General features: G+C 42.1%; 1 protein-coding gene across 1 annotated transcript in view; it reads right to left on the bottom strand.

Annotated features, from left to right (window-relative positions):
• The window catches only part of Colec12 (collectin sub-family member 12), a 187669-nt gene extending 172925 nt beyond the window's left edge, over nucleotides 1-14744 (bottom strand). Inside the window, exons 1-2 of the mRNA NM_001025721.1 lie at nucleotides 14651-14744; nucleotides 1856-1906 (exon numbers count right to left, since the gene is read on the bottom strand). Of these exons, the coding sequence (NP_001020892.1) occupies nucleotides 1856-1906; nucleotides 14651-14657 (58 nt within the window). The 5' untranslated portion in view covers nucleotides 14658-14744. The remainder of the gene's footprint in view (nucleotides 1-1855; nucleotides 1907-14650) is intronic.
• Between the last annotated feature and the right edge of the window lie 631 nt (nucleotides 14745-15375).

Raw genomic sequence — 15375 nt, 5'->3', positions numbered from 1 at the left:
GTAAAAATGGCCATTTTACCAAAAGCAACCTGCAGATTCAATGCAATCCCCATCAAAATACCAATCCAATTCTTCAGAGAGTTAGACAGAACAATTTGCAAATTCATCTGGATTAACAAAAAACCCAGGATAGCTAAAACTATCCTCAACAATAAAAGGACTTCAGGAGGAATCACTATCCCTGAACTCAAGCAGTATTACAGAGCAATAGTGATAAAAACTGCATGGTATTGGTACAGAGACAGACAGATAGACCAGTGGAATAGAATTGAAGATCCAGAAATGAACCCACACACCTATGGTCACTTGATTTTTGACAAAGGAGCCAAAACCATCCAATGGGAAAAAGATAGCATTTTTTCCAGGGACTAAGCCAGTACCCAAAGATTATACATGGACTGACCCTGGGCTCCAACCTCATAGGTAGCAATGAATAGCCTAGTAAGAGCACCAGTGGAAGGGGAAGCTCTTGGCCCCTGCCAAGACTGAACCTCCAGTGAACATGATTGTTGGGGGGAGGGTAGTAATGGGGGGAGGATGGGGAGGGGGAAGCCAAGATAGAAGGGGAGGGGGAGGGGTTAGGGGGATGTTGGCCTGGAAACCGGGAAGGGGAATAACAATCGAAATGTAAATAAGAAATACTGAAGTTAATAAAGATTAATAAAGAAATAAATAAAAATTGTTTCTTATGCATGGATATTTGGCACTAACTAAATATGTTCTGACCTTGCATTCTATTTATTATACAAGAGCAGAGATTGCAAGTACAGTAATGGGAAGACAGAGAGTAAGTACTAATTCTCTGTGACTGCTACAACAGGTTCCTACAAACAGGGAAGCTCGAACATGACACTTTTCTCCTCTTAAAGTCTGAAGACAGTTTCAGTTGGCTCAAATAAAGAGGTCATATAGACTGTTCTCCCTCTGGAAGCTCTAGAGGAAGAATCCACCCTTATCTTCTTAAGCATACCAGAATTCCTTGACTTTTGCATCAGTCAGTTGGAAACACCTGTCTGGTATCAAGTATCCCTGTGCCTCCTTTTTGTAAGGATACTTTGTGGCAATTAAGGGTCCAGTGGGTAACCCAGAATAACCTTTTCTTTTTTTTTTTAAGATTTATTCATTTATTATATATAAGTACTACTGTACTTGTCTTCAGACACACCAAAAGAGGGCATCAGATCTCTTTACAGATGGTTGTGAGCCACCATGTGGTTGCTGGGAATTGAACTCAGGACCTCTGGAAGAGCAGTCAGTGCTCTCAACCGCTAAGCCATCTCTCCAGCCCTAACCTTTTCATCCCAAACTCTTCAGTTTAATCATGGCTTATCTGTTTTGCTATGTAACCGCAGTTTCCAGGGATACAGATGCTGATACCTTTAGGGGGGGCATTACCTAGACTCCCATAGTGCTCTTATTCAGTTGGGTTCCTGGAAGAAGTTTCCCTCTCATGCATCTAATACTAATTTATGAGTGGAAGGCCTAGGAATAGACAAGACACAGGAAAAGCTGGTTTGTGAATACCAGCAGAGGGACTTTCTTAGTATTCTGCTCCTCCTGGTCACAGATTTCCTATTCCCAATGTATTTGGCAGCTGAGCTATCTGTAATCTGTATTCAGCAGCCACATAAACATCACATCACTTCCCTTTGCTTGGATGGGGTCTTGTTCCACACAAACCCTCAAAGTTGTACAATCATCCACCTGTCACATAGGAGCTCAATTTTGAACTACAATTGGACTTTAAAGTCCCAAATGTTCACTTGCGTCAGTCTCATTATGTTACCACAGTAAAAGTCTGTTACTGCATCCTAGACTGAGTGAGGGGAAGGAACCAAACTTTGTCAGGACTCACCAAACCTCTTGTAACCGAAGGACTGCACCTCCTCTTCCTCTGCAAAGTCGTCTGCAGAAGAAAACACACAGTGTTAGCCCTGGCAGGGTCACAGGAACACGGAATGGGGGCAGCTCTTCCTACCAAGAGCCATCAAGTCACCTAAACTCAGACATGACAAGATGCCTCACCCAGGGTCTATGTGCTGCTTGTTGTGTTTCTACCAGAGAAGGGTCTAGAGAGAGGAGGGACTATAAAGATAGTGTCAGGCCATGCCATTACCAAAGGTCCTGATCACATACACATTCCTCTATTTAGTACAAATAGGGATATATCCTAATAAGTTTATCATGTGTTAAACATATTATAGGTTTAATATATCCTATTTTAGATATAGTCAGAAGAAAGCAATCCAAAATCATAGCTCAAAAATATAGTAGGCAGCTAAGAAATAGTTCAGCAGTTAAGAGCACTTAGTATTCATATGAAAGACCGAGTTTAATTCCCAGCACCTATGAGTAGCTTACAGTACACTATATTGATTATTTTCCTTGTGATGATAGGGCTTCTGCTGCTGCCCAGCATTGCCCAATGGGCTGTACTGCATTTCGTTAGCTTAGGGAAAAACCCAAAGTTAAAATTAGAGTACAGTTTCCAAGGCTGAAGAGATAGCTCAGTTGGCCAAGTGTTTGCCCTACAAGCATGAAGATCTGAATTTAACACCCAGAACTGTGAAGGAAATAGTGAGGAGCTGAAGGAATCGTTGAGGGACTGAAGGACACAGGGAGGGACTGAAGGATGTGGTAAGGAGCTGAAGGAGCAGTGAGGGGCTAGAGGATGCAGTGAGGTACTAGAGGAAAGATTCACCATTCTTCCAACATTTGTTTATTGCATCCAACTCTGATCATCAAAAGAATTCTATAAGATGAGAAGATTCCCATAAAGTTCCGTAATAACTTCTGATAAGAATTATTAAGTCAAGTCTTTGTACAGAAATGTCTTAAACCAGTCGTTTTCCATGTTTTCTTTGTGAGGGAAAGGAGTTTGGAAAATGACTCCTGGTAGATCCGAAAGCCTAAAGGTGGGACACAGAGGACTGTTTCACTTTGTCTCCCTCTGTGTTTTTAAAAGTTGACTGTGGAATCCTCCTTTCAGCTAAGCATTTGTTTTCCAGCACTCACAGTAGAAGAGTCACAACTGACTGTAACTCCAGCATGGGGGATCTTATGCCTTCTTTTGGACTCTCTAGGAACTGCATTCATGACCACGAACCCACACATGGACATACAAACACATAACTTAAAACACATAAAGAAGGATAAAAAGGAGGAGGAGAAGGAAGAGGAGAGTAACATATACTTATACCCAATATTCAGAAAGCAAAGGAGGAAAAGCCCTGTAAATTCAAGGCCAGCCTGGTCTATGTAAGAGTTCCAAGCTGCAGAGGTCTAGGGTTTCAGAGGTTCTAGACTGTCTGCAATTGGCCCTGAGTAGCAGGCACACATCATAGTTACATACTATGAGCTGTGAGAAAGCAATGCTGCTCCTTTCAGGGGCAAAAAGTGAGAAAATAAAAGATAGTGATAATATCATATCTCTAATATCCACTCTTAGTGACAGGAGACCCTGCCTCCAAAAACCAACCAACCAACTAACCAACCAACTAACCAACCAACCATCCACAACTAAAAAGCCCACCAACAAAAGAGATAGTTGGCAATAATCAAAGGTATATGGGATGAGAGTGTGGCTCAGCAATAGAATACAGGCTTAGTATGTATAAGGCCTTGGATTTGATTCTCAGCCCCCAAAACAAGCTGAAAAGCTATATTATTATTTCAGGAGATTTTCCTTCTGTCTTTTCCCCAGGACTGAAGATTCAGCCTAGAACAAGCACTCTACCTCTGAGCTATATATCCTCTGCTTAGAAATACATATACGTGTTTGAAATACATGGATGTGTTTAAAAATACATATATGCATTTGCCTGTATGTGATCATATGTATATGTGTACTATGTATGTATATGAGTATCTACATCCACCCACCCATACATATATACATGGAGTCATACTATATGGGGGATGATACTCTTCCTCAGGGGCCATAGACCACTAGCTCCCAAGTATCTTATTGCATGTTGGTCAAATGAGTTCAGGAGACTCCCCAAATGATATAGGCTACTGTTCCTGACTTTGGCTGTGTCCAAGAATTTGAAGATAAGACCCTATTGCTGAAGATACTTCACACTTCAGACACAAAGCTAGAACTAACCTGGAAGCCTCTTCTCTGAGGACTAGCTCACATAGTATCCATGATGGCTATTCTTGGTTGTCAAGTGACTACACCTGGAATTAACTAAAACACAAGCAGCTGGGTATACCTATGAGGAATTTTGTTTCTCTTAAGTTATTTGATGTGGAAGACCCACTTTTAATATGGATCTTTTGAGATGGGAAGATATACCTTTAATATGGATCATACCTTCTGTAGTTTATATATTATGGACATGAAGAAGGAAGCTAATTCTCTTTGCCTGCTTATTCTAGCTCTTGCTGGAAAGTCCATTTCTACACCGGTAGAGCCAACTTCTTTGGAAATCTGACATATATTGAAGACCAGCTGAAACATTCAGCCTCATGGGCTGAACTACTCGAGTTTTGAACCTTTCATTGATAGACAGCTATTGTTGGACTAGCTGGACCACAGCCTGTAAGCTATTCTAATAAGTCTCATATATGCCTGTGTATAATGTGTGTGTGTGTGTGTGTGTGTGTGTGTGTGTGTGTGTGTGTATGAGTGAAAATTCATTCTAGAAGTTCTGTTCCTCTAGAGATTCCTGACTTCTATGGCATCTGACAGTGCTATATAAGCAACCAAGAGAGAAAAGCAATCAGTTGCCCCAGCCCCTGTTCAGCCTACAAAAAACAACAAAGACTGGTCCAGCAAGATATCTGCAATGGTGCAATAGTGGCACTTTTGTGGGTAACCAATAGCCACTCAGTGTCCTTTCAATAGGAGGAAATTCATACTTCGTCCTATAAATATAACCAAATACACCTGAATGAAAATTTCAAAGACCCTGAAGGAGAGAACTTACTACTACCATTTTCCTAAACCAATATAATTTCTAACTGTTCTATGTATATTCCTTATACCTACTATAATTGCAGCTCCCTTGAAGAAGCTTCTTTTTGTGGTGATGGGGACGATTATAGCGATCCATGATTGGTCAAAATGCAGAAAATAAGTGACTCTGGGATGCCCAACCCTAGTTATTACCTTATAGTACAGCTCTACATCTAAAGATCTAGGAACATAATACAAGAGGAGGGGACCAAGATGCCTGCTGTGAGACAGTTTCTTCTAGATGCAACAGGAAAGTGGAACCCATGAAATCTCATCAATATGGCTGCTTAAACAAGACCTGAACAATGACTCCATCAGCTGACATGCCAATGTAGATGTGAAAAAATTTCACAAGGCCTCACCTCTAGTTAAAGAGCTATAGGCAATCAATGGCTATTGAGAATGGAAAATCAATTTTCCCCAGGAATGAGTTATTGAATCCCAGTGGCCAGCCCTAAACACATATGGAAATATGAACAACACTAAATGGAGTATTGTGTATGGTGTGTTTGTGTGTAACAATAATTTTAAAAAGTGCTATGAATTTGAGAAAGAGTAGGAGGAAGTAGGAGAAGTTGGAGAGGGGAGAGGGCAGATGGAAATTATATAAATGCTCATGCATGAAATTCCCCAAAAATTATTTGTAAAGAGTACTTCTTGCCCAAAGTATTTATTATTGTTTTGAAATTAAAGTTTATATTATTTTAAGTTACTTTAAAGCAATATTCGAAATAATTACCAAGGTTGGTGAAACTTTTGGGGGGAAGTGCTCATAATTCCTCTTATGAGCATATATGTGCTTGATAAGCACTTTACAAGTGGGATGGCAGACCCCCTTTCACTAAGTTGCCTAGGGTGGCCTTGAACTTGTGATCCTCCTCCCTTAGCCTAGTAGTTGGGATAGATGCTCATACCACCAGGACCTGGGAGAACTTTGGATTTGATCTGCTTATGACTAGAATATCACACTTGATATCACAGTAGCCCAATTTCATCTTCTGTGTTTCTTCGAAGATATTTTCCTCAATGACATTGTATTAGCCACTTTTCTCGTCAAAGGTTTACATAAGGGTCTATTTGAGTCATAGTTTGAGGATACCATCGGCCATGTTGGGAAAGCATGGTCACTCAGCAGTTACTAGCCAGGAGACACCAAGAGATGGAAGCTGACCCTCAACAGTGTGCTTTCTCTTCTTTTTTTGAGGCAAGGTCTTTCTAAGTCATCCTAGCTATCCTGGAACTCAATAGATAGACCAAGATGGCCTTGAATTAACAGAGAGCTGCTGGCATTAAAAGTGTGCTACCATGCCCAGCTTTTTTTTCCTTTCAGGTCCCCTGCCATGGGGAAAGTTGTCCTCAGACTTTGACATGCATACCATAGCCTGTGTATTATACCTATGTATGGATGCACACTCACATAGAAAGAAGGAAAGGAAGGAAGGAAGGGAACAAAGAAAGTTTGCTTACGTTTTTTAAAAAAATACATTCTGTCATCATCATTGGACCCATGGGAAACTTTTGTTCTTGGGTAAATTAAATGTATTTTATCAATCAGTTCAAATCTCTCCTCCAAATCCCCGTCCCTAACCTGATTACCAAATCCTCACCTAGGGCATGCTCCACCTGCTACACATAATTGTAGTTGCTTATGCACTGTCTTAATCTTGCCCACCTGCCTGCAAATTCTTTGGGGATAAGCTTCATTCATGTTATATGACTTTTCTACATTGACTTGAATTGAAAATACATATGAATATTTGTTCAGGCAAAAAAAGAAAACAAAACGAAAAAACAAAAACCCCCCAAAAAACGAACAACCCCAAAACAACCCAATTGGAGCTAGCAGTGTAGCTCAATGGCAGACCATTTGCCTAGCAAGTTCAGGCTCCTCAGCATGATCCCAAGTACCACCAGGAAAAACAAAAAAATTGGAAACCAGTTAGGATTTGGTAGCCCAATTATAAATAATAAATAGAAATACGATATCTTAATGGATAATTGACACTGCTAATGAAACAGACACGTCGTATGGTTACAAACTTATTAGACATAGTTATATCTATTTTGATACATGATGAGATTATGATTTCTTGGAGGTCATATCTTTATTGCTGTAACAAAATACCCAACAGAAGCAATTTGGGGAAGGTATGGTAGTTTGAATGAAAATGGCCCCCATAACTTCATATATTTAAATAGTTGGTCTCTAGCTATTGAACTGTTTTGAAAGGATTAGGAGGTTTGACTTTATTGGAGGAGGTGTATCTCTTGGGGAGGTTTCAAAAGCCTATTACCATTCCTGGTGTTCTCTCTGCCTCCTACTTGTGAATCAAAATGGGAGCTCTCAGCTCTCAGCTGTTCCTGTTACCACGCTTTTGCTTGGTCATGATGGTCATGCACTGTAGCCCTCTGAAACCATAAGCCCAATATAATACTTTTTGCTTGCTTTCTCCTCCCACTCCTCATCCTCTCAGTCAGGGTAGCTGACTCAGTCAGGTAGTCGGTCTCTGTGTAGTTCTGGCTGTCTTGGAACTCAGTCTGTAGACTAGGCTGGCCTTGAACCCAGAGATGATCTACTAGACTTTGCCCCTCAAGTAAAAGCTTTCTTTCATCACTTGCCTTGGTCATGGTGCTTTGATACAGCAGTATAAAAGTAACAAGGACAGATGGAATAAAATTGGACACTAGAGTTGGGTGGTGGTACATTTAATCCCTGCATTCAGGAGACAGTGGCAAGCAAATCTCTGTGAATTCCAGGTCAGGCTGGTATACAGAGCTAGTTCCAGGATAGCCAGAGATACACAGAGAAACCTTCTCAGAAAACTAAAACCAAATCAAACCAAAAAACCTGAAACAGAAAAAAATTGGACACTGAATTTAAGACACATGCCATTAAAAACATTCTGACATCAGAACGATGGAACTACTAAGTGGATAAAGACACCTGTCACTGAGCATTACAACCTGAGTCCTAAAATTGTCAGGTTCAACTGTTGGGTTCACTAAGTTCTGCACATATTGTAGAAGGAGAGAACTGAATCCTACATTTCACCCTCTGATTTTTGACATGTGTGCCCTGTGTGTTATATGCATGCACGTACACATGCATGCTCACATGGAAAGAAAAGAAAGAAAGAGAGAAAGAAAGAAAGAAAGAAAGAAAGAAAGAAAGAAAGAAAGAAAGAAAGAAAGAGGGAGGGAAGAAGGAAGGAAGGAAGAAAGAAAAAAGGAAAGAAAGGAAGGAAGGAAGGAAGGAAGGAAGGAAGAAAGAAAGAAAGAAAGGAAGAAAGGAAGAGAAAAGAAAGCTTGTTTAAACTTTTAAAAAATATATTCTGTCATTATTATCAGACCCATGGGAAATTTTTGTTCTTGGGCAATTTTTTTTTTTTTTGGTTCTTTTTTTTCCAGAGCTGGGGACCAAACCCAGGGCCCTGCGCTTCTTAGGTAAGCGCTCTACCACTGAGCTAAATCCCCAGCCCCCGTTCTTGGGCAAATTTAATATATTTTCTACCACTATTTTATCAAGAGGAAAATTGTACCATTACTCCAATGACAAGTTCCCTGTGTGACTCTGTATTTTGAGTAGATCTGATTCTGATACCATCACAAAATGATAGTGGAAAAAGCTACAGCATCTATCTGAACAAGGCACAGTATTAACACAGATTCCCACAGACAGCTCACTCCTGCCCTAGGGCACTTTCAACACATCCGTAATTTAAAAATTACTTTGAGGACTTGCCTTCAAGGTCCTAACTGTATCACTTGATTAAGTTAATATAAAGGTTTCATAACCAGGAATTACTGTCTGAAAATTACAATAAACAGTCTTCTATCACAGTGACTGTAATAGTGAGTTCTGAACACTAGACTTTATTCTAAACAACTGATGTGTTTCATCCTCAAAAACACTCTTTTGGATAGACAGCAATTACTGCTCTCATTTCACAAAGAATCCAAGGCCCTAGATGGTTAAATATCTTTTCTTGTGTTCACCAGGCACTCTTATTTCTTAGTCCACACTCTTGTGGCCCTGCAGAAACTGCCAGGTTCAATTATTTGGCCTGCTTAATGTAATTATATTTCATGAGTTGGTAACCTTTTAAAGCATGGATCATCTACTTTCAAGTTGGTTGTCTTAACCTTCAAATAATAAATCGCTTATTAACATCAGCCAGTTTCCCAACAGCACCATCCTAAGAAAAGGTCAAAGAAATGTTCATACTGCAAAAGAGCCAAATGCTAACTATTTTTTACACAGCATGCCAAAGGGCCAGACTCTGAGATGAACATTGCTTCTTGAGACACTGAGTTAATTACAATCAAGCTATTTAGGAAACATAGGAGCCATGTTTAAAATACCAAGTCTAATAAGTGTGCTTAATTAAAACCTCTCTCCATGTTGAATACCACAATTCTATTATTAAGAGTAGTGATTAAATATTTTTATGATAAATTCTGGGGTTAAGAGTCCCCAGTACCCTTGAGATCTTAAACATGGAATTACAAATTTCTGCTTACTTTGGCTTTCATTGCTATGTAATTAAAAATGTCCCTTAAGCAATCAGAATTTTTTCAATATACTGTATTGGTTTTGGCTCTTCAAATGACACCTGTTTAAGTAGAAATGAAACCAGGCTTTACTGAAAGTGTTGTGTTGATGTTGTGATTAGAAACTGTTTGGTCAGCAGTAACCAATGAAACCATTTCTAAACAGAATGTCTACTGCTCCTGAGCATCTTTTAAAATCTGTCCTTTCAGGGGCCATTGAGATAGCTCAGTGGGTAAAGGCCACCGAGCCTGTCAACCTGAGTTCAATGCTTGAGATCCATAAAGTACAAACAAAGAACTGACCAACATATCTTGAAAACTGCTGATTGCATTCAGACTGTAAGTTTGAATACTGATTCCCACTGACCACTTGGGACCCTTGAACTGAAAGGGCAATCTCTCCAAGCCTGTCTGGAAATAATAATGAGAATAGTTATTAACCTGCAATCAGTAACAATGGATGCCACGGTTGGAGCCCAAGAAACAATAGATATTACTAACAGGAAAAATAAAGGCCAGGTGGTGGTGTCACATGCCTTTGTCCTTTTGAGCACTTGGGCTCAAGCCCAGTCTGGTCTACAGAGCAAGTTCCAGGATAGTTAATGCTACACAGAGAAACCCTGTCCCCAAAAAACCAACCAAAAGAAAGAAGGATAGAAGGAAGGAAGGAAGGAAGGAAGGAAGGAAGGAAGGAAGGAAGGAAGGAAGGAAGGGAAGGGAAGGGAAGAAGGGAGGGAGGGAGAGAGGGAAGCAGACAGACAACTGGGAGATATTACTTGGTACACCAGAAATATCTTAGCATTTATTTTCCAATCTAACTGTTCCCTGTCCTCGGACATTGTAGCCACAGCCAAGTCTCTGAAAGCTAAGATAGCCTGTACCTTGTGATGCACACAATGCCTGTCAGGAAAGCTGGTTTGTCACCACTCTGAGCTTCCAGGGACCTTACCCCTTCCTCCAAGTCTTGTGTCAGATTTGCCTCCAAGAGGGATGATCTGCAGTGCCAGGTTTACCCAAGGCCAAATATACTTTTTCTGTCACTAAACTTGAAGATCTGTTTTCCCACCTGAAAACTAATACTTTAAAGGCTGTGTAAGTACTCTGGCATCAGAAGTTTAGAAATAATATTATAATGCGAATAGGCATTTATTAGAAAATTAGACACCTGGTTGTAGCCCAGCTGGAGAGTTACCATTTGCCTGCTTTTCCTGCCACACCATGTTGGTGATGAGCCACCATGGCAAAGTGCTGGGGGCCTGAGGCAAAGGAAAACATGGAAATCATGGGAAATTGTATGGTAGACCACAGGGAACATCTATACTTAACAATAATTAAAGCCTGGCTTAAGAATGCAAAGTATCCCTAAATTAATGAAAAGTCAAAAAGCATAATTATGTTGTAAATTAGCTCTGCAAAAGAAGGGCAGCTTGGATACCCAACTAGCAAAGGTCTCACTGCATTTCTACTTTCCTGCAGAAAACAGGGTCCATAGGCCTTGTATTACAAGAAATTTACCTTTATAGGCTGGTTTGCTCATCCCACTCAGCACAAGAATCTTTGAGATTCAATAAGAAAGCAAGCTGACTGAGTGTGGAAGAAAACTGATGGTGGCAGAAATAGACCAATGAGCAGTGCACAGGTAAAGTATTATTGCCAAGCAGTGTCTCACAAATGTTTATATGCAGAAGTCAGCAACTAAACTGTGCTGCTTTCTGTTTTTTTACTCTTTTGGTGAAAAGCTTTCAATAGCCCAAGCTGGCCTCAAACTGCCTGCATAGCACAGGGTGAACAAAACCTCCAATCCTTCTACTTCTACCTTGGGAACCATCACATACCAAGTCTGTTTGCAGGAGATTAAAAGGGCATTCTAAGCAAGGGTTCTGCTGGTAGGCTACACCCCAGCCCCTGAATACTCGACTGACTATACAACTTCTTTGGGACAGATGAGAATCATGACCTCTGTAATCTCATGTGGTGCTGGCTTTGAAACTTCAATATTCTCAACATTCAGAACCAGGAATATGATTTAGTAAAGACACATCTAACTCCAAAGTAGTCAGAATCCTTCCTTGAAGAATGTGACCAAAATCATGAGATTTATGGAATCATGAGATTATTGAAAATGAAATTAGAAACAAACTTAAAACAAAAACAAAAACCCTGTATTTTATTCAGTTTGGGAGACTGGCTGAACATGGAATAAGAGATTTTCTTCTGGAAATATAGAATGGTTTCATTATTTTTGACACTTGAGACTACTGGAATGAAAGCAAAAGAGCAGAGACAGATGTTTACTAAACGCAACAGATAGGAGTTGAGTCATAGCAGACAGGACAGTACAGAATGCAGTTACTGAAGAGGCTATGATCAAGGTTTAAGCATCAGAATCAGAAAACTGAATATCCTAAAAATGATTGCTTCATCAAGAGACGTTCTGATTTTGACAGTCATCAGAATTTGTTTAATTAAAGAATGCTAAAGATGATTTCTTCAGCAGCCAGCATTGTTTCCAAATAATCAAACCCCAAACAGCATCAAATTACAGGGTGTTCATGTTCCTCATACAAAATGGTTCCCGGCTATGACTGTGGCTCAATGACAGAGAACATATTTAGAATGTGGGAGGACAAACAAGCAAACAAACTAGGTATAGTACTTTCTATAACTTCCTCCATATGCTTTAAACCAGCTTTAAATGACTTAACAATGTCTAATACTAAATCAATATTGCATATATAGTTGCTACACTGCCATTTAGGGAATAAAAAAGATAAGTCTGTATCTGTTCAACACAAACATTTTTTTTCCAATTATTTTCAACCCTCAGTTGAGTCTTCAGTTGTAGAGGCAGTGACTACAGAAGACTGACCACATTTAATAATCATATTACACTCCTCACTTAGGAAATTTTAAAATGAAAAACAAAAGTGTAGTCCTGACCAGCAAAGTATTCATTGCAATTCCTACCAATTCTCCTGCCTGAACCTCCAGAGTAGAAAAGTCAAATTCTAATGAAGTTAAATGAATTAAGAACCATATGGCATAATCAGTTTCCCAGGGATCCTGTTGTTGGGTTAATTACTACCTATGGCTAGTTATCAGAATAATTACACTGGGCAGCACTGCTTAAAAACAACACAGTAAGTAAAACGTCAAATTTTAGCTGGGCTTAGTGTTTCAGACACAGCACCTGTAGTAATTCCAGAATTCAGGAGGTGAAGCTAGGCAGATTGAAAGGTTCAGCAGCCTGGGCTACCCTACATGAGACCCTGTTGCTATTAATTAAATGAGGTCTTCAAGGGGGGTTTTGTGACACACCTGTTATCTTAACACTAGAGAGGTTGAGCTAAAAGGATTAGGAGCCAGCTTAGGTTATAGAGTAAAACCTCTCTAATTAACTAATTAAATAAAACAAAACAGGCCTTCAGTTTGCCTACATATAGATTCACCAGTTCCTGGATCCAGTCTCCCTGACAGAGGGTGAAAATGATGAGGGTTAATGGGCTCAGCGCACAAAAGATAAATCATTAATTTCCATTTTGCTACCCAGTCTCACCCAAAACGCGTCTAAAACCTATAGTTGTATTTTGCATTCCAGAGCTGGAATTGATGGGAGCCCAGGGACGCCTGAGGTGGGGTTGGGGGCGGAATTGTCTTGCCAAGAATTGAGAAACTGCTAGACTTAACCACTGGCAATAAGTCATAAGCTCCAGCTACTCGGGAGGCTGAGTCAGGTGGTTCTCAGGTTCACAGCCTGCGCTTGCAGGCTCTAGATCAACTTGAATGACTTAGTGAAGCCCTATCTTTCTATTTTAAACTAAAAGGCAGAGAGAAGTAACGGATGTAGTTTAGTGGGAGAGGGCCTAATTTCAAATCCCGCTTTGGGAGTTAGGGAAACCCTAGCTAAGAAACAAGCATGTTTTCTAAGTTGTAAATAAGGAACAGAGCGAGAAAGCACGTCACAGCGTTTTAAAAATCAGAAAGACGTGGCCTGCTCTATCTGAGTATCCTTTCCTTGGGACAAGCCTCTTAGCACCTGGCTTACAGTCGTGTTCCCGGAGTTCCCTCCAGTGTAGACACAGCAGCGCCTTTGGAAGGCGATTGCTTCCACAGGACCGGGATCTCCACGTAGTTCAGCACGATCCTTCACGAGCGAAGTTACTTTCCAAGTTTCTGGGACTCCCAGGGCGCCCCCCTCAGTCTTAGTGATCGCATCGCCTAGTCTGGAGCGGCTGGAAACTCGGAAGTCATTTCGCATTCAGCCCAGGACCGCGCTGGGAATGAAACGTTTTTCCCCAGCCCCAAACCTTGCGTAAACACTACTCCCGCCTATTCTTTAATGACCACCCCCCGGCCCCACCATCACCACCATGGTCCGACTGTAATTATTTATCTCCCACATAAATCAAGGTTCTGCTGACAAATCCGCGTGTTTCCACTGCACTGAAGTTTGCGCCTACCCCCAACCCCGGCCGTTGTCTCCAGATTCTTTTAAAAAGCAAGATAAAATCTGACACTTCAATAAACCCGCCTGCGGAGGACACTACCCAGGGGACCAATATCAGCAAGATTTGTGGCACCCCCTGGGCACACGTGGGGACAACTATGCCCTGGGCGGGCGCAGGGAAAGGACGCGGAACGGGGAGCAGTTATTTTCCAGTCAGTGGATCCGATGGAGAGAGTTGCCAAACGGACTTTCCTAGCCAGCTGAACTCCGCGGGCACCTAATCGTTGCCAGATGTGCCGCGCGCGCATCGAGGACATCCCGAGTCCCGGGAAAACAGTCGGCCTGTGGCAGTGTGACGTCTGGGACCACAGAAGGGTCATCGGGCGAGGGCAGAGGACCCGGGAGAGTGGCAAGAGCGACCAACCCACTCGGAAGAATGATGATGCCTAACTCTCCTCCGCATATTTTTTCAATTACAAAGTTGGAAACTGAAATCCTTAAACAACGACTTGGTATTTCTAAAGGACTGAGGAGACCGATGAAAAGAAGAGCGCCTGAGCACTTCCAAACTCCAGACTCCAGGGCTCTGGCTGTGCGGCGCAGCGACCCTCGAGTCCGCCCGCGACGTGGGCTCCCGAGCTGCACCTCCGCCGACCTTCCATGAGTCCCCAAACCGGCAACCGCCTTACCTTTCATGGTGACCGAGGACACGCTCCGCCCGGAGAAGTCGCACCAGTGTTACTCACTGCACGCCCATGGCAGCCTTCTGAGTTCCAATCCTAGCACCCCGCTCCGGACTCTGCCGCCGCGGAGCCGCCGAGCGCTGCTCACCCCGGGCGGGAGGCGCCGCTCCCCCTTGCGCCCCTCCCCCCGGCCGCCTGGCCAGCCGCGCCCACGCCCCTCCGCAACCTTCGCTCCGCCCTCGGCCGCTCTCCCCTCCCTCCGCGGCTGCCCCGCACCCTCGTGGGTCCCTCTTCCTCCATCCTGATCTGCATTCTAGAGAAATACGTGGAACTCCTCTCCTGGGAAACCTGCGCTTCACCCCCAGCGTGCGCGGAAGGCGCTGCTTGCTAGGGTTGTTTCTAGAACGCAGGCCATCTGTAGAGTGTTGGGCAGAAAGTTGGGGAGCAGTGAGGCCACGGTAAAGCCATCCTTTTGTCAAATAACTCTGGGGGCATAGAGGACGTTCAAGTTGGTAATCGCCTGTGAAAGTTGGTGTTGGCTGAAAAGCATGGCAGAGCGCTCTAAGAACCCTGGATCACCACCAGACAGACACAGTCCCTACAGAACGCAGACAAGATTACAACTTTAAAACTTAGGATATTCCAGAGATGGCTTTTTGTTGTTTGTTCGTTTGCTTGCTTTAATTTTTCCAAAAACATCAACTCCTGGAAAATTTGTTCCACCACGTCCC

Source organism: Rattus norvegicus, chromosome 18 (assembly GCF_036323735.1).
Source record: "Rattus norvegicus strain BN/NHsdMcwi chromosome 18, GRCr8, whole genome shotgun sequence".
In the NCBI taxonomy this organism is placed as follows: Eukaryota; Metazoa; Chordata; class Mammalia; order Rodentia; family Muridae; genus Rattus; species Rattus norvegicus.
The sequence above is the reverse complement of the archived record's forward strand: the minus strand, read 5'-3'. Positions and strand labels throughout refer to the sequence as shown.